General features: G+C 47.2%; 1 protein-coding gene across 2 annotated transcripts in view; it reads right to left on the bottom strand.

The window, feature by feature from the left end:
- Positions 1–3,207: 3,207 nt before the first annotated feature.
- Positions 3,208–19,731, bottom strand: part of SGSM1 (small G protein signaling modulator 1) — an 87,755-nt gene continuing 71,231 nt past the window's right edge. For both annotated transcript variants that reach the window (XM_044921311.1, XM_044921310.1), the window contains 6 exons: positions 19,149–19,273; positions 17,058–17,140; positions 11,061–11,170; positions 8,883–8,979; positions 7,657–7,824; positions 3,208–5,363 (listed from right to left, as the gene is read on the bottom strand). In XM_044921311.1, the coding sequence (XP_044777246.1) occupies positions 5,275–5,363; positions 7,657–7,824; positions 8,883–8,979; positions 11,061–11,170; positions 17,058–17,140; positions 19,149–19,273 (672 nt within the window). In that variant the 3' untranslated portion in view covers positions 3,208–5,274. The remainder of the gene's footprint in view (positions 5,364–7,656; positions 7,825–8,882; positions 8,980–11,060; positions 11,171–17,057; positions 17,141–19,148; positions 19,274–19,731) is intronic.

Here is a 19,731-nt window from a genome sequence, read left to right on the forward strand (position 1 = left end):
TCTGGGCCCACGGAAGGCCTCTTCACACTTCCAGCCCTTGCACACCCTCTCTCTGCCAGGGATGCTGGAGTCAGTCTTGGCTTTTGCCTATCATGACCCATTGCCCTTCTCTGGGAGCGGCACCTTAATCTTTCCTTGGGAGATGACCCCCAGCAACTCTCTGACTATCCCACGTTATGGATAAATGAGCCCTTCTAGCCAATAAAGCCTGGTGGGAAAGGCTGGTTGAGAGATGGGCATGGAATCGGTGTACATCAGCATGGAGGAGAGCGGAATGATCACATGGACCGAGGTGGAGCTCTAAGGACCTCATCCGAACACCTGGATCCAGCCACACCTGCTCCACTACCTGCAGGAGACATGGTCACAGGCAGCTCCAGGCTGGCGTCCTCTTAGCTTGGCCGCTGCGGAAAGAAAGTGTGAATGGCTCTCTTCCCAGGGAAGGAATCCGACTGGTCAGGACAGAGTCATGTGCCCCCTGGGGGGCGGGGCATATCAGCAGTCTCCCTAGAAGACCATGGTTGTAACGTAAGAGATACAGCTCCCCAGAACATGGGAGAAGGTGCTGGTACTGGAACGGGGGAAGGATGCTGGCTAGGCAAAAACATTCGATGCCCAGCTCCCTTTTGAAGGGGAGCTTTATTATCCCCAGTTCACAGAAGTGAAAACTGAGGCTCAGAGAGGTACAGTCACTTGCCTACGTCTGCACAGCCGACTGGGATTCGAACCCAGGTCTGTCACCCTCTATGGTGGAGGCAAAATAAGACCTGGATTTGCTCCCTCTGCCCGACCTAGCTTATCTTGATCAAACTCTTTTAGCTTTAAATGCTCAACCAAGAACATCCATAAACAACCCCCAGGAGAGACTCCATTATCTTGAAAACACACAGACTACAGAAGGCAGCTGCATTCACCTTCCAGAGAGAACCATAAAGGTGACTTGACAGCTTTTTTAGAGAAAAGTAGAGGGGCACCTGGGTTAGTCAGTTAAGTGTCTGACTCTTGATTTTGGCTCAGGTCATGAACTCAGGGTCCTGGGGTTAAGTCCTGCAAGTGGATGCTGCCGAGTAGAAGCCCAAACTCAGCCCCCGGCCCCTGTCACTCACGTCCCCTCTGTCATAACCTCTCAATGGCCCCCAAGTCCCTTAATTTTCCTTTTGAACTGTTTCAGCAATGCCAAAGGGAGCGATTCTCCAGCCCCTAATGAGAAACAGTTTACAGGGAGACCCCGTACTTATTTGAGGCAGAGGGATCTCTCAGCCTTATTTTCTCTTGATCAAAACAAGGGGCTTCCGCTGTTTCAAGGAGCCCTGTGTCTATAAAGGCTGGAAATCACTGTGCCCCCAGGTCTGAAGAAAGCAAGCCAAGGAGACACTGGAGAATTCCTACACGGTACCCGGACATAATGGAAAATCCCCAGGGAACTGCATGGCCCCGTGGGTCATTTTAATTCTGCTCAGGTTTGATTTACCAACAGATCGGCAAGCTGGCCCTTCAAAACTGATCAATTTGTGCTCCTCTTGACTCCACCTGTCCTGGGCTCATGCTCTCAGTGTGCCCGGTGGCTTAAAAGCCAGAAGCATAGAGACCTGTCAGCCTTTTCCCAACTAAGCGAAATCAGATGCTAACTGCAGAGTCAGCTCGGGCTTTGCTCCCGCCAAGGAATGACGGCCTCCCCACACCTAACTGCTGTGTTCCTCGGTCATGGCCCAAGAGGGCTGGGAGCTCGCCCCTTCCCGACCTCTCCTCCAGGAGCCATATTCTCTTAGGTTTCAAAGCCTCACCTGAGAACCTGAGCTAGGGAGATGCTGGTAACTCAGGGACACTGAAGTCTCAACCAGGAAATCATGCCCCGGAGATGCTGAGGAGCAGAGGGGTCCCAGTGAAAGAAGGGGGTCAGGGCTGCATCCAGAATAAGGGGAGGCATTATTATCCTCAGGGCACAGAGTGAAAACTAAGGCTCAGAGAGGTACTTCTACTTCGCTGGCTTATTTGGAAACCTAACTTTTTCTATATAAAACCTGCAGTTTTGGGGCACCTGGGTGGCTCAGTCGTTGGGTGTCTGCCTTCGGCTTGGCTCATGATCCCAGGGTCCTGGGATCGAGCCCCGCATCGGGCTCCCTGCTCGGCGGGAAGCCTGCTTCTCCCTCTCCCGCTCCCCCTGTTTGTGTTCCCTCTCTCGCTGTGTCTCTCTCTGTCATATAAATGGGTAAAATCTTTAAAAAAAATAAAATAAAACCTGCAGTTTTGATGGGTGCTTATTAGACTGAATCAAGTTTTGCTTCTGCAGCTGAAAGCTAGTTGTTTCCCTTGGCCCATGTTTAGAGGCTGCGAGGGGTGGACATCCATGAGAGGTCCCCGTTGCTTGATGGCTAAGGTTCTGAATGGTAGCCACGAGTGGGGACTGTGGATGTCAAGGGGGTCAAGCTGCTTATCTGTGGGAGGGAACATCAGGCGTGAGAGATGAGCTCTCTCAGCAGGTGCCAACGTAGACGTATTGACCCCAAGTCAAATGGCTGACCATCTGGGGACCCTTCCTGTGCACTGGATCTTGGGGGATCCCCCACCTTTGAATCTGCACTCAGCCACGTGACTTACTCTGAGCCACAGAATGTAGAACAAATGCTTTCATGCCAATTCCAAGCTGAGGTCTCAAAAGGCCTTGCACACTTCTGCTTACTCTCTTGAAAACTGCCACCACGGCCACATACAGCAGCCTGAGCTGGCCTGCCAGGGGATGAGAGACACGTGGCCCAGTTTCCCCCAGTTTCCTGGCCGACAGCCGGCCAACCATCAGAAGCGGAGTCGCCTTGGTGGCCATCAGCTGACCACTCACATGAAGAAGTCCATCTCAGACCAGAAGACCCTCTCAGCCCATGCGGTCAACCCACAGAATTGCAAGCTAAATAAATGGCAGTGTGAGGCCACTGAGCTTTGGGGTGCTTTGTTATGCAGCATTACTCATGCTGACAGCTAACTGATACAAGGGAGCGAGAAGTGTTTTCGCCTGCCTTGAACCTCCTGGGGAAAGACCAGGCAGCTACCATGAGACTCGGTCTCCGTCTGGGTCTGGGTCACTGGGGTGGGGTTGGGAGGACAGTCTTCCACAGCGAATATTTCTTTCCTTCGTGTTAAAAAAAATTCCTGCAGCTCAGAAACAAAAAATAGCCCATATTCACACATTTCTGTTTATATGTATTTTCTCTATATATAGACACAACTCTTCAGGAAACAGTTACAAGAAAAGGAGGAGGGCACTCCATAGACAGAACGACTTCCCACACACTCGATTTCCAGGACACAAGGACGCACACGATGTACAGAGACCGAAAAAAGCACAGTAAGCCGAATAAATAGGAGTTGTTCCAAATCACAACCATGGACACTTCTCTGGAATACCACGAGAGAGAAAGCGGAGAAGAGACTGTGTGCTGTACTTTGTGACTGGTCTGAGAAAATAAATAAGAATCGGAAGGTCTAGGACCTGGGTCTTGCTAAAATAATGTCCTCTGTAATGAACAGCTGAGTGACTAGACAGTCTTTGATCCGGAGGGGCCTTTTGCACATATTTTACCCCCATCTTGGGAAGGCAGGGGACCAGAGCGGGGAGATGCAATTGTCACGGAGCATACTCTTCGGAGGCAAGGGTCATTTAGGTCTCGTCCGTCCTGCTCAAGAGGCCCCCACGTCAGGGACTGGCGGGGGCGGGGGGGTGGATGCGGCTGAAGGCACTGGGACCGAGGGATTAGCCTTCACAAGCACGCAAGGCAGGGATTCCTCCCCCCTCCTGGTTTGCTCAGGACAGAGGACTAATGCACTCTCTCTATGAACGCTTCCATGTGCTTTGAGTCTCCCCTCTCCAAAATCCTCCCTGACATTCCGGGGAGGAGCCTTCCAAACTGACGCTATTTCTCCCGAGTCCCAGGCATTCTCAGAAGGGGGTTGGCAGGACCGCTCGAGCAGAAGGACAGGTAGGCAGGGCGAACCAACTAGCTCAGGGTCTGTCTGTGACTGGCAACCCTTTGTGTGAAGACACGGAGGGGACCATTCCCAGACTTAGCCATGACCCTGGCGCCAGGTCATCGGCATGTTTCCCAAGGAAAACACATGCCCCAGTCTTACCCTGGCTGACCTCAGTCTACCCTGGCTGACCTCTGCCTTCCTTTTCCTCCTTTGTCCTGAGCGAGCCAAGGCACCTAGGGAAAAGCCAGCCTCCCTGACTTCTCTAGAAGTAGCTTTCACCAACACACACCTTCCAAGCTTCTGGAGCACCAGACCCCACGTGCAGAAGGAGAGGTGAGGTCTTTCCCAGGAGGGGAAGAAAGGGATGTGCACTCTGCCCTGTATGGGGGGGAAGGAGAGGGACTCTGGGAGGGACCCCAAGGAGCCTCAGGCTGTCTCACACCTACAGACATTTCTCACATTCCACCACCCTTCCAGGGAGAGACCTTTCTTGAAAAGAAGAAAAGAAGTCTCTCCTGGGGTCGGGAGAAAAAAATGAGAGAATACAACAAGCGGCATCCAGCCCCTGAAAGGGATGTGGACTCCCGTGTGCCTTTTCTGAATGGGAAGGGGCCTCAGGATACAGGCCCTGTAAAGGAAAGGCGAGGAGGGAGATACATCGGTAGCCCCTCCTCGACGTCAGTGGTTCTCAAATGGGGACATTTGGCAATATCTGGAAACGTCTTGGTTGTCACAACTGGGTTGGGGAGGGGGCCCTACTGGCGTCTAGCAGGTAGAGGCCAGGGATGCTGCTCAACACCCTACAATACACGTCCCCTCTCCAAAAAGACTACCTAGCCCCAACGTCCACAGTGCGGGGTGCAGAAACTGCTCCAAGCCAACCTTCCAGCCATGTTCTGGAACACCTCCAAAGCCCCCTTTCGGAGCACAGAGGCAGCCCCACAGACCTCTCCTACACCAATTCCCCCCAAAATTCCCTCCCTGAGTCTCATCTGACAGAACAGTTTGGAGGGACTGGGACAGAACAAGAGAGAGGCGACCGTTCTGGAGGCCACCCATGAAAATGCTCCCTCCGTCCGCTGACGCACCCTGACTCCCTTGGACAATCTTTGGTCAAACGGAAAAACGTAAGGCTGAACTGAAGGGGCAACCCCTCGACCCCACCTGCCTGGGTGGCCAAAGTTGGGGTAGTTTCTCTTTGCACAGAAGTCCATGCTCATGAACAGACACGGGGACCTCGTCCTGGGGCAGCCGAGAGGAAAAGCGGGCTGGCGGGCAGCTCGGCGGACACGGCCCGGGGAGAGCAGGCCCTCACTTGTTCTCGATCAGAGTCTGCACCTTGTACACGAGGTCCCGGGCCAGCTTCAGGACGTGTTTGGTGTTGTGCCGCTCAGCCATTTCTGAAAGAGCGCAAGGCAAGAGCTCATGAGCCTCATTCTGTGTCCATTGTGGGGCCCCCCTTGCAGCTTCTAGTGGGGGGGTCCCTGGGGCATCCCCATCATCATATCTGGCATCATCCCCAAGCAGAGACCTTGGGGAAGGCCTGCCCCTTTGGACCCTGGTTTCCGCATCTGTAAAATGGGGGTTACCACAGTTTCTGCCTTACGAGGCTACTGTGAAATCAAACTAGAGGATGTGGGTTCCCACTGCATGCTTGAAGAAAGTTAGGTCTTCCCACCCACCTTGTATAAACACCACGACTGGGGACCTTTCAAGAAAGCAATGCTGGGGGCACCTGGGTGGCTCAGTCAGGTAAGTGTCTGCCTTCAGCTCGGGTAATGATCCCAGGGTCCTTGGATCCAGTCCCACATCCGGCTCCTTGCTTCTCCTTCTCCCTCTGCCCCTCCCCCTGCTCATGGTCTCTCCCTCTCTCTCCCATAATAAAAATCTTAAAAAAACCCCAAAAAACCAGGCAATCAATCAAAATCAAATAAAGACTGTAGATTAGTTAATAGTAATGTACCAATGTTAACTTCTTAGTCGTGACAAGTGTTCTAGGATCAGGTAATGTAGAGACATCAAGGGCAGCTGAGTGGAGGATATCAAGAACTCTTTGTACTATCTTTGCAGCTTTTCTTTAAATCTACAGTTATTCCAAAATAAAATATTTGATTTAAAAATAAAAATAAAATAATGTTTCTCGGGTGCCTGGCTGAGTCGGGAGAGCATGTGACTCTTTTTATTTTTTATTTATTTTTATTATTTTATTTTATTTTATTTTTTTAAAGATTTTATTTATCTGAGAGAGCGCGAGCGAGTGCAAGAAAGAGCATGAGAGGTGAAGAGGAGCAGAGGGAGAGGGAGAAGCAGGCTTCCCGCTGAGCAGGGATCCTGATGCAGGGCTCGATCCCAGCACCCCGAGATCATGACCTGAGCCAAAGGCAGACGCTTCACCGACTAAGGCACCCAGGTGCCCCAGAGCATGTAACTCTTGATCTCGGGGTTGTGAGTCCCAGCTCCACGTTGGGTGTAGAGATTACTTAAAAATAAAAATCTTAAAAAAAAAAAAGTGTTCTTGGGGTAGGATCAAAGATGGCTTTTTTTTTTCTTTTTTTTCTTTTTTCCAAAATCATCTTTAGTTTTTAAAAATTTTTATTTATTTATTTATTTATTTATTTATTTATTTATTTATTTTAAGATTTTATTTATTCATTTGAGACATCGAGATAGAGAGAGAGAGAGAGAGCATGAGCAGTGGGAGAGGCAGAGGGAGAGGGAGAAGCAGACTCCCTGCTGAGCCAGGAGCCCGATGTGGGGCTTGATCCCAGGACCCTGGGATCATGACCTGAGCTGAAGGCAGACGCTTAACCATCTGAGCCACCCAGGCGCCCCTATTTATTTTTTTTTAAGATTTTTGTTTATTTATTTGACAGAGAGAGAGAGACAGCGAGAGAGGGAACACAAGCAGGGGGAGTGGGAGAGGGAGAAGCAGGCTTCCCGCCGAGCAGGGAGCCCGATGCGGGACTCGATCCCAGGACCCCGGGACCATGACCAGAGCTGAAAGCAGACGCTTAACGACTGAGCCACCCAGGCGCCCCTAGTTTTTAAAAATTTTTAAATAGTGATAATAGGAGCTAGAACTTCCAGTTATGGGGCTCCTCAGATGAGCAAGGTATTGCAAAATAGACTTTATCCATGTTGTCTCATTTAATTGTCCCAACATCTCTGTGAGGGAGGGGTTAGTACCATTCTATCCCCAAGGAATCTGAAGCCCAGAGACAGGAAGTCACTTGTCCAAGGTCACACAGCTCCCAAGTGGCTGGGATCGGAATCCCATTTCAAAGGCTGTGCCCTTCTGACACTTCAAATGCCTTCCTGGGGCTGCTTTTGTGCCCATCAGCCCTCCGAAGCAGACACTTTTACCCCATTTTACAGATGAGGAAGAGAGGCTTAGAAAGAGGGGAAGTGACTTATCCACGGGCACAGCTGCTTAGTGGCAGAGCTGGGGTTTGCCCCCGAGCCTGATTTCAACACCCATGCTCCTTCTGCTGGATTCCTGAGAAAAATGCATTCTCCGCGTTACAAGATGTCAACTGACCCATTTGGAAATAGACCCAAGAAGCAGATGGAAACCCCTTCCCCCATCCCCTTCACCGCGTGTCAATCTGAGCGCATCTCCCACCCTCCGAGGCCCCAGGAAGGGGCCCGTCAGAAGCCCGCACCCCTCAGAGGACAGCCCGGTCACGTGGGTACCGTTAAAGAATTTGATGATGTCCGTGAAGTCCATATTGTTCTCCAAGATGATGTCACGGTAGACCTCCACCAGAGCCAGCGCAATGAAGAGGACGTAGTGGGCAGATGAGACGTGTTTGGCTGCCCAGATGGTCTCCCAGACAGAGAAGACATCATCGTAGACGAGTTCTGCCAAGGCACCAGCACGCACGCACGTGGGGAGAGGGTCAGCCACGGAGCTCCTGCTGCCGCCCTCCCTTTGGGAAGATCCCAGGCCAGCTGTGCCCTGTGCTTCTGTCCTCGTGCAGCCAACAGAGCTCAGGTCAGGAGACAGGAGACCTGCACTCTGCCACTGGACCATCAGAAGCCTCAGTTTCCCTATCGGGAGAAAAGGCTGTGCGGACTAGGGGGTTGTAAGTTTCCAGCTTCTGTAAGGGAAGGAACCAAGCCTGGCTGGGTTTCATTTACACTGACCTGTCCCTGCTGTCCCTTGATTGACCAGTGTCCCCCTTTCTCCCTGCACCTTACAGCTCCTCTAGCACCCACGGGGGTACCGCCTTGCTTCTGCACACAGGCAGAACTCGCTGCTGCCTCTGGGGCTGGTCGAGAAACGAGAGCGAGCGATGGTGGAGAGCAAGGCTTCCTGTGTCCAGTAAGCTCAGTCTGAATCCAGCCCCACCACTGGCAAGGTGATGTCCCCCCCACCATCCTCTCCCTCTCCTCCTCTGTAAGTGGGGTGAGGCTTGAAGAGAAAATACATAGAAATGGCTCAGCACACTGTCTGGCAAGCAATAAACACCTCCCTGCAGGGTAGATACTCATATCAGCATCACCCCCACTTTGCCGAATACCAGGGTGCTGTGCTATACCCCATTTCTAAGTCACATGGGCCACATGTTACTCGGGACAAGGGGTACCTTGCCGCCGACAAGCAGCATAACAGAATGGAAGGGCACTAACTGGGCTTAGGAGGTGGGCAGAGGTGGCCTAAGATTCTGGCTCCACCCGTCCGACCTCTGAATTGAACTCTTAGCCTTAGTTTCCTCATCTGTAAAATGGGGACTGTAACAACAAACTGTCATTGCAAAATAGGGCAGGTGAGCCAATAGTCAGAACTCAATAAACGGGTGTTCCTCTCTTCCTCTGGCTTTGCTCCAACACCCCCAGCCTCGCCTCCATGGTCCCTTTCTTCCCCGAGGTTCTGCTGCAAAGATTCTGGGAACCACGCCCCGGTTTGAAGTCATTACCTCGCTTGAAATCCAGCAGGAACCAGCGGTAGCAGAAGTAGAAGTGAGTGTAGTCCCCATTCTGATGCATCAGCTCAAAGAGCTCTGAGTCCAGAATCTGCCCGCGGGAGAAAAGATTGGCATCAGCCTCCCGGCAAGAGGCTGGCCCAGAGGAGCCCGCTGAATAGAGACTGACCCTCTTACCGGATGCCGCACAGCCCCATGACCAAGTGGAGTTAGGCAACGGGCAAAAGATTTGAAGTGAAAATCGACCCAGCTCAGGTCAACCCAGTTGTTTTTCCAAAGAAGATACGCAAATAACCATAAAGCACGGAGAGATGCTCAGCATGATTCGTCAGGAAAACACAAATCAAAACCGTAACGAGATACCACTTCACACCCTCTAGGACATGAATCCAGAATCAAAACGACAATGAAGCATTAGTGACAATGGAGAGAAACTGGAGCCCTGGTATGCGGCTGGAGGGAAGGCAGCCTGGGGCAGCTGAAATGTCAGCCCTAAGGACATCGTCGAGAGAAATGCAAACAGATGGCCACATAGAGACCTGTACACGAATGTTCACAGAGGCACAATTCCCAAGAGCCGAAGAGTAGAAACAGCCCAAGTATCCGTCAGTGAATGGCTGGATACGCAAAACGTGGCAGAGCCCGCCAGTGGAGCATCATTTGGCAATAAAAAGTCATGGCCTCCTGACACCTCTGCTACCACACAGATGCACCTTGAAAACAGGATGCTGAGTGAAAGAAGCCAGACACAAAAGGCCACATGTCATGTTACTGCATTTCTATGAAATGTCCGGAATCGGTCAATCTATGGAGACAGAAAGTAGATTAGTGGTTGCCAGGAGCTGGGGAGAGGAACTGATGTTACCATGGTTACTAGGGTTTCTTTTTGGGATGCTGAAAATGTTCTGAAATTAGTGATGGTTTCACCACTGTGATTATGCTAGAAACCACTGGATTGTGTATTTAAAAAGGGTAAATTGCATGGTATGTGAATTATATCTCAATAAAGCTGTGTGTGTGAGAGAGAGAGAGAGAGAGAGACAGAGAGAGAGAGAGAAATATACCCAGATGTTACTTTGAGGAAAAGGACCAATACAAGCAAACATCTATTTTTTTAATTTAAATTCAATTAATTAACATACAGTGTATTATTAGTTTCAGAAGTAGATGTCAGTGATTCATCAATCTTATATAACACCCAGTGTTCATTCCATCAAATGCCCTTCTTCATGCCCATCACTCAGTTACCCTATCCCTCCACCCCTCTCCCCTCCAGCAACCCTCAGTTTGTGTCCTATGATTAAAAATCTCTTATGGTTTGTCTCCCTCTCTGATTTCGTCTTGTTTTATTTTTCCCTCCCTTCCCCTATGATCCTCTGTTTCTTAAATCCCAAATATGAGTGAGATCATATGATAATTGTCTTTCTCTAATTGACTTATTTCACTAAGCATAATACCCTCCAGTTCCATTCATGTCATTGCAAATGGCAAGATTTTATTTTTCTGACGGCTGCATAATATTCCACTGTATATATACAAACCACATCTTCTTTATCCATTCATCTGTCGATGGACAGATATCTAGGCTCTTTTCACAGTTTGGCTATTGTGGACGTTGCTGCTATGAACATTGGGGTGCAGGTACCCCTTCGGATCCCTACATCTGTATCTTTGGGGTAAATACCCAGTAGTGCAATTGCTGGGTCATACGGTAGCTCTATTTTCAACTTTCTGAGGAACCTCCATACTGTCTTCCAGAGTGGATGCACCACCTTGCATCCCCACCAACAGTGTAGGAGGGTTCCCCTTTCTCCACATCCCCGCCAACATCTGTCGTTTCCTGACTTGTTAATTTTAGCCATTCTGACTGGTGTGAGGTGGTATCTCAGTGTGGTTTTGATTTGTATTTCCCTGACAAGCAAACATCTTTTTAAGGGCTTGTTCATTATGTAGCCAAGTCTTGTTCATTACATAGCCACGTCTTGTTCATTACGTAGCCAGGGGGCCTGGACTGAATAAATGCTCAGTGAGAATGAATCTGTGGCATTGATTCGAGCTGATGGGAGTTGGAATGAACTGAATTGAGTTTGACTAAGCATGGCTAGCCTATTGATTTGAGGACCACTGGGCTGAGGTGGAAGAAGTTATATTATTGAATAGGACCAGTCCTACCTGGATCAGCGACCTCATGTTGGCAAAGTGTGTGTCCATGGCGCCTCCGTGGGGGAAGTTCTGGCTCATCCTCTTCATGAGCTCCGTGAAGCAGCTGAAGGCGAGGGCCTCTGGGGAAAGAGCACAGGAGAAACAGCTGCCACTGCCCGGGGAACACGAGCTCCCAAGGTGATCCCAAGGTCGAAGGCCCCGAGCTGGTTCATGAGGTCCACAGCCACAGGAGACACACACAGACAAGGGAGAGTCCGTGTATCCCACGTCAGGGAATGCTCTGCAGTCTTAACCACATGCTTTCCACCTTTGAGGGGTCGAAATAGCCTTTCTTTTAGGAAATGATGATGACACCAGATCCTCTTTTTATTTACTTTTTTAAAAAAGATTTGTTTTAGAGAGAGAGCACATGCCTGTGGGAAGGGCAGAGGGAGAGAGAGAGGAAGAGAATCTCAAGCAGACTCCCCGCTGAGCATGGAGCCCGATGAGGGGCTCGATTTCACAACCCTGAGATCATGACTGGAGCCAAAACCCAGAGTTGGATGCTTAACTGACTGAGCCACTGAGGTGCCCCCACATACTCTTTTTAAAAGATCCCTATTTGCTCTAATAAAAAGTTGATGATGTTTTGTTGGTCCCAAACTTTTTTTTTTTCTTTTTCAAAATTCTACCAGTTCATGGATTTCTCAAGTCTGGAAACTGCTGAATTAAAACGGTGATTGTCAATACCAGAAGGGTGCTAACAGGCATTATGCAGAGAAAGGGTCCAATAACTTTGGGAAATGCTAGAGAGGAACTACATATAATTGAGAAAGTAAAGGCTCTGAGAAGTCCCGCAATAAAGAAACCTGTTTCATACTGTTTTAGCCAGCATTTAGATAACTTTGTTTGAAAATTGTACCTTTTTTTTTTTTCCTCTTTACACCTGGTAACTTGGGAGAAAGTTACACTAGACTGGAAGGTTTCCCAAGGCATAGTAAGATCTTCATTTTTAAAAAGACTTTATTTTGGGGACGCCTGGGTGGCTCAGTCAGTTATGAGTCTGCCTTCAGCTCAGGTCATGATCCCAGAGTCCTGGGATGGAGCCCCGCATCAGGCTCCCTGCTCAAAGGGAAGCCTGCTTCTCCCTCTGCCTGCCACTCCCCCTGCTGGAGCTTGCGCATACTCTCTCTCTCTGACAAATAAATAAATAAAATCTTTAAAAAAAAGTCTTTATTTTTTAGAACACTTTAGATTTATAGAAAAATTGAGAAGAGAGCAGAGACAATTTCCATATACCCCCACACTCAGTTTCCCTTATGAAGAACATCTTAGCATGGTCCATTTGTTACAATTAATGACCCACTGATGACACATTATTTTTTTTTTTTAAAGATTTATTTATTTATTTGAGAGAGTGAGAATGAGAGAGAGTACATGACAGGGGGGAGGGTCAGAGGGAGAAGCAGGCTCCTCGCTGAGCAGGGAGCCCGATGCGGGACTCGATCCCGGGACTCCAGGATCATGACCTGAGCCGAAGGCAGTTGCTTAACCAACTGAGCCACCCAGGCGCCCCTGACGACACATTATTAACTAAACTCCATAGTTTTGTTTGTTTTCTGTTCCAAGAACCCATCTAGGATAACACATTAGTACAGGTCTCCCCCTCTCCTCTTCTCTCTCTATAGGACAGTTCTCAGGCTTTCCCTGTTTGTCATGACCTTGGAAGTTGTGAGAGCAGTTGTCACGTATTGTAGGTGAGGCTTCTCTATTGGAATTTGTGATGTTTTTCTCACGATAAGACTGTGATTTGGGGATATTGGGAGAAGGACCACATGGGTAATGTGCTATTTTAATCACATCATGTCACCAGCACCTGCTACCCACATGATTTCTGACCGGTAATGTTGATTTCGGTCACCTTGCTGTCACAGTGTTTGTCATGGTCTCTCTACCACAGTTTCCCTCCCACCCGCACCCCCTTCTATACTGAACTTCTGGGAAGGAAGTCACGATGCACAGCCCGTGTCTAAGGAGTAGGGCGTTATGCTCCCTGTTTTTTAACAGCCTTATTGAGATTCACACAGCATAAAATTCACCGTTTTAAATGTAAGGTTCGGGTTTTTAGTATAATTCACAGAATTGTGCAACCATCCTCTCGAAGGTCAGAACATTTTCAGCACCTCCAAAAGACAACCCCACACATCAGCAGTCATGGCCCATTTCCCTCTTCCGCCAGCCCCTGTCATTTGTTTTCTGTCTCTACAGCTTTGCCTCTTCTGGACATTTCTAATAAATGGAATCATGCACTATGTGGCCTTTTATGTCTGGCTTCTTTCACTTAACATAGACTTTTCCAGGTTCATCACATTGTAGCATGTGTCAAGTAGTTACTTTTTGGCCAAATAGTATTCCAGTATATGGCCACACTACATTTTGTTTATGCATGCATCCCTGATAAACATTTGGGTTGTTTCCATTTTTTTGGCTATTGTGAATAATGCTGCTGCATGCACATTCCCGCACAGAGTGTTTGTGTGAACATATGTTTTCATTTCTCTTGGGGTATACCTAGGAGTGGAATTGCTGGGTCTTACAGTAACTCTATGTTTAACATTATGAGGAACTGCCAGACTGCTTTCCAAAATGTTAGACATTTTACAATCCCACTAGCAAAGTACAAAGGCGCTGATGACTCCATATTATCACTAACACTTCATAGTTTCCATGGTTTTGATTGTAGCCATCTTAGTGGGTGGGCAGTGGTATCTCATTGTGGTTTTCATTTGCATGTCCCTAGTGACACAGAGATATTGAGCATCTTTTAATATGCTTACTGGCCACCTGTAGGTCTTCTATTCTGTTAAGAAATTCTATCTAAACCTTTTGTCCATTTTTAATTGGGTCATTTATCTTTTTCTTGCTGAATGGTAAGAGCTCTTTACATATTTTGGATATGTCCCTTATATTACACATGTGATTTGCAAGCATGTTCTTCCATTCTTTGGGCTCTCTTCATTTTCTTGATGGTGTCCTTTGAAGCACAATAGTTTTTAATTTTGTTAGGTCCAATTTATTTCTAATTTTGTCACTTTATTCTTTTGGTGCCATATCTAAGAAACCACTGCCTAACACCCAAAGTCACAAAGCCAAGGTCACCAAGATGTATGCCTATGTTTTCTTCTAATAATTTTATTGTTTTAACTCTTATATTTAGGTCTATGATCCATTTTGAGTTAGTAGTTTTGCATATAGTATGAAGCAGGAGTTTGACTTCAATCTCGTGCATGTGGATACTTGGTTGTTTCAGCATCATATGTTGAAAAGACCCTTCTTTCCTTGCTGGGCTGAAATGTCTTGGCACCCTTGTCAAAATCAATTGATGTAAATGTACCAGAAACACTTATTTCTGGACTTCCTTTTTTTTTTTTTTAAGATTTTATTTATTTATTTGTCAGAGAAAGAGAGAATGAGCACAAGCAGGGGGAGGGGCCGAGGCAGAAGCAGCAGGCTCCCCGGCTGAGCGAGAAGCCAGATGCGGAACTCGATCCCAGGACCCTGGGATCATGACCTGAGCCGAAGGCAGATGCTTAACTGACTGAACCACCGAAGCTTCCCTATTTCTAGACTTCCAATTTTATTGTACTGATCTACATGTCTGTCCTTGTGGAAGTACCACTCTCTCTTGATTACTATAATGTAGTAGGTTTTGAAGCTGGGAACTGTGTGTCCTCTAACATCTTCTCCTTTTTCAAAATTGATTTTGCTATTCTTGGTCCCTTGTATTTCAAATGAGTTTTAGGGTCAGCTTGCCCATTTGTACAAAAAGTGCAGCTGGGATATCGATAGGGATCGCACTGAATCAATTTGGAGAGAATGGCCATCTTAACACTACTAAGTCTTCTGATCCATAAACATGAGGTGTCTTTCCATTTATTTAGATCTTTAAATTTTTTAAAGATTTTATTTATTTATTTGAGAGAGAGAGAGAGTACATGAACGGGGGCGGGGGTAGAGGGAGAGGGAGAAGCAGGCTCCCCACTGAGCAGGGGGCCCACTAGGCTCAACCCCAGGACCCTGGGATCAAGCCCTGCATAGGGCTCCCCGATTAACGGGGAGCCTGCTTCTCCCTCTCCCACTCCCCCTGCTTGTGTTCCCTCTCTCGTTGTGTCTCTCTCTGTCAAATAAATAAAATAAAAATCTTAAAAAAAAAAACCAACAAGGTTTTACAGTTTTGGTATACAGGCATACCTTGTTCTATTGTACTTTTCTGATACTACCTCTTTTTTTTTTTTCCTACAAATTGAAGGTTTGTGGCAATTCTGCACCAAGCAAGTCTGTCTACCGGCATCATTTTTCCAACAGCATTTGCTCACTTCATGTCTGTGTGTCACATTTTGGTAATTCTTGCAATGTTTCAAACGTTTTCCTTATTATTATATTTGTTATGGTGATCTGTAATCAGTGATTATGACTCACCCATAACTCAGATGATGGTATTTTTTTTTAGCAATAAAGTATTTTTAAATTAAGGTATATACATTATTTTTCTAGACATAATGCTATATTGTACACTTAATAGACCACAGTGTAGTGTAAGCATAACTTGTATATCCACTGGGCAATCAAAAAATTCATTTGACTCACTTTATTGCAATATTCGCTGTATCACAGCGGTCTGTAATTGAACCTGCAAATCTTTCACTTCTTCTGTTAAATTTATTCATAAATATCTTGTTTTAGATGCTATTACAAATGGAATTGCCTTCCTAATTTCACTTTTGGATTGTTCAGTGCCAGTGTAGGCAAGTACAACTGACTTTTGTATATATGTCTTGTGTCTCGCAACCTTACTGGACTTTATTAGCTCCAGTATTTTGGGGGGGGGGAGGGGCAGTGGGAGAGGGAGAGAGAATCTTAGGCTCCATGCCCAGTGTGGAGCCCAACAAGGGGCTCAATCGCACAACCCTGCGATCATGACCCGAGTCAAAAATCAAGTGTCAGATGTTAACCGACTGAGCCACCCAGGTGCCCCTCCAATACTTCTTTTCTTATTCCTTGGGATTACTGTATGCCCAAAAAATCACATCATCTGCAAGTAGATAGTTTTACTTCCTTTCCAGTATGGCCACCTTTTATTTCTTTTGCTTCCCTAATTGTCCTGTCTAGAATCTTTTGTAGCAAAAGTGGACATCCTTGTCTTATTCCTGATCTTAGGAGGAAAGCATTCAGTCTTTCATCATCGAGTATGAACTAGCTGTAGGTCTTTCTTAGGTGCCCTTTATCATGTTTAGGACGTTTCTCTCTATTCCTAGTGTGTTGAGTGTTTTTAACATGAAAGGGTGTCAGATTTGGTCAAATGCCATTTCCTCGTCAACTAAGATGACCGTTTCATTGTTGTCCTTTGTTCTATTAATATAGCGAATTACTTCGTTGAACCAGCCTGTGTTTCTGGGATAAATCCCATTTAGTTATGATATATAGCCCTACTAGATCTTGCTGGATTCAGTTTGCCAAGTGTTTTGCTGAGGATTTTTGTCTTTATATTCAAAAAAGGACATCAGTCTGTAGTTTTCTTTTCTTGTGATATCTTTGTCTGGTATTGATATCAAGGTACCAGTGGGTCCTCATATAAGGAATGGTCTTACAGAATGAGTTGGAAAGTATTCCCTCCTATTCTACCTTTTGAAGAGTTTGTGAAGAATTGGTATTAATTCTTAAGTGTTTGGTAGAATTCACCAGGGAAGACATCCGGCCTTGGGTTCTTCTTTGTTCCCATTCACGTCTGTACAATCGGTGGCCAGCAAAGGCCTGGCTGGGTGTTGGGCACCTGGCAATAAGTGTTGGCTAATATGGAACATCAAGACTTTTTATTTCACTAGGACCTTGGTGTGTTCACCAACAGGTCCTCTGAGCATCTGTGCTGACCCGTTCGTTCCACGGAGTCACAAAATGAGGTTAACACCCCTCCTCTGCAGTAGGAAGAAAACTGTACCCCTGGCCCTGGAGTAGGGAGGACATACTCACCATCATCCAGGATGACCAGCAATGGAGCCAGGAGGTCACACATGCCCTGGACATAGCCGATCTCAATGTGCTGCCAGATGTAGCTGCGGGAGAGACAAGGGGCCCGTGGATGGCACTCACGACCTGTCTCCCAACCCACTCGTCCTCTCCCTCCTCCCTTGTCCCCCATCCCTCACCTGGACCACTCACTCCTTCAGCTCCCACCTGCATCCCCTACCCCAGCCTGACACTCTTCAAATATCCTATTCTCAGCCACCACGATGGGCTTCCTAAAGCCCAACTCAGAGCACCACATGCTCACAGGCTCCCCGCTGCATGACAAGACAATGTGCAAACTCCTTCACTGGGGGTACAAGGCATTCAGTGTCTCCTCCCCATCCATCTTCACCGCCCCACCACCACCTCCTGGTACTTCTTCCTCTCTGGCACATATTCACACCCCTGGGCTTTGCCCTAGCAGTTCTGTGCCTGGAGTTCCCATCTGCCCCTTAATAATAAGAACTAATATTTACTGAGCATTTACCGTATACTCAGGCACTAAACATGTATAGCACCATGAAATTCTCAAAATAATCATATGAGAAAGGTATTATCATATCCCATTTTACAGATGAGGAGACTGAGGCCCAGAGACATAAGTGACATGCATAGAGTCATTCACCTAATAATAAATGGCAGAGGCAGGATTTGAACCCAGGTGGCCTCACCGCAGGGTATATGTATGCCAAGTGGTTTCCTGAGTCTCTCCTAATTTTGCCAAAGGCCATCTTGAATGTCACCTCCTCTGTGAGGCCTTCCATGATTTCTCCCAAAGCCATAACCCAGAAAAGGTTGGTCTATCCTTCCTTCTTCTCCAGCACCTTTTCATTTTAATGTAACATAGTAAATTAAAGTTCATTATATTTGTATCCCCTCAACTCAATTTTGAGAGGCAATGATTGCTTAGGAGACTATAAAACAGAATAGTTAGGAGACAGTACTTATTAATAAAAATGAGTTAGAGCACGGGTTTGCAAACCTTTCCTGAGAGATAATAATTATTTTCAGCTTTGCACGCTGTATGTTCTCTGTCTTAACTACTCAACTCTGCAGAAGCAATCATAGATACTACGCAAACAAATGGGCATGGCTGAGTTCTAATAAAACTTTATTTACAAAAATGAGTGCTGGGCTGGATTTGGCCTGTGGGCTATACTAGTAGTTTGTGAACCCCTGAGTTAGAGTAGAATGGAGAGATGTCCAGGATGCATTATTAAGTGTATAAAGCAAGTTGTAGAAAACATAGTATTAATCCCATATAGGTAAAATTAAAAAAAAAAAAAAACACAAAACACATGTGTTTTAAAAAAAAACATGTTAAAAAAACATTAAAACACATAGGCACTCATGTGATATTATACAATATATACGATCTATTTTGTTATTTTACACGTATAATACATACGTGGCTTGGGAAGATGTTCACTCAATTGTTAGCAGGAGTTTCTTCTAGGGGAGGGGGCGTTATGACTGGAGAGGGAAGCAGTTTCTCTTTGGACCTTATGAACTTCTGGTTTTGCTGGTTGATTGAGGTTTTTAATAAGCCTGAGTTACTTTCATATTTTGAGAAATAAAATATTCAGTATGTAGTGAAAAGTAATAAGAAGGTCCAGGTCTTGGCTTAAGGAAATAAAGCACAAGATTCTAGAACCTGAGAGATGTGAGTATGAGCTCCTGTTCAGCCAACTGCCCCGCTGGGGGACTCAAGCAATGTGGTGGCCCTCAACCTCCGTTTCCTCCTCTGTAGATGGGGGATGGGTGGGGTAGGGGGGTGGGAGCTAACATTCCACAGGCTTGCTGTGAGGACGAGGCGAAACAGCTTTTATTTAGTAAAGGGCTCAGGAGAGAGCCTGATATACAGTAAGGGCTTAATAAATGCTCTCTGTTATTATCATCAGTCTGACTGTTATCTGGTCAGTGTGGGCTGGCATAAACGCCAGGTGGGCAAGGTGCCTGGGGCAGAGGCGGCCATCCGGCTGGGCTCCCTGGGGCCCCTGCCTCTGCTACCCTCTTCCGCGCCCCTGCAGACCCCCTCCCCTCACCCCCAACCACCTGCACATGATGTTGCGTAGCTTCTCCAGGTTGGCGGGCGTGAAGTACCAATAGTTGCGGTCACACCTCTGCACGTCCTTCTCGATGCGGTGCAGATTCACCGTGTACAGGTCCAGGAGCTCCGGCTGCAGGCCCCCAGGGAGGGGAAGGAAAGAACAGTTACACCCCCACTCCTCCCAGAGGTCGGATTCCACAGGTTCTCCCTCCTCCCGCCTCATGGGCTCCTGGTGCCGCTGAAATGCACATCCTCTCCCTGGACCGCGTGGGTGTTTGGTTTCCTTTCTGTTGTTGCCCGGGATGATGACAGTTCTTTTTGTTTTTCTCCCCTCTGTGAAACAAGACAATTCTCTAAGGTGCACAGACTAACTATCCCCGTTGAGCGCACGAGGGTTATAACTAGCTGGAGGTGCATCCCCACCCCCTGAACATGGGACAGGAAGAATGGAGGGAGCGAGCAGAAGTCCAGTTCCGGGGAAAACAGAATTTTTTTGGTAGGAAAGAAAAAATAAATACAGCTTCCTAGATGGTGTATACATTATGTTGTTATACTAGTATAATGTATAACTAAAATGATTGTAACTGT

This window comes from Neomonachus schauinslandi, chromosome 14, assembly GCF_002201575.2.
Source record: "Neomonachus schauinslandi chromosome 14, ASM220157v2, whole genome shotgun sequence".
NCBI lineage: Eukaryota > Metazoa > Chordata > Mammalia > Carnivora > Phocidae > Neomonachus > Neomonachus schauinslandi.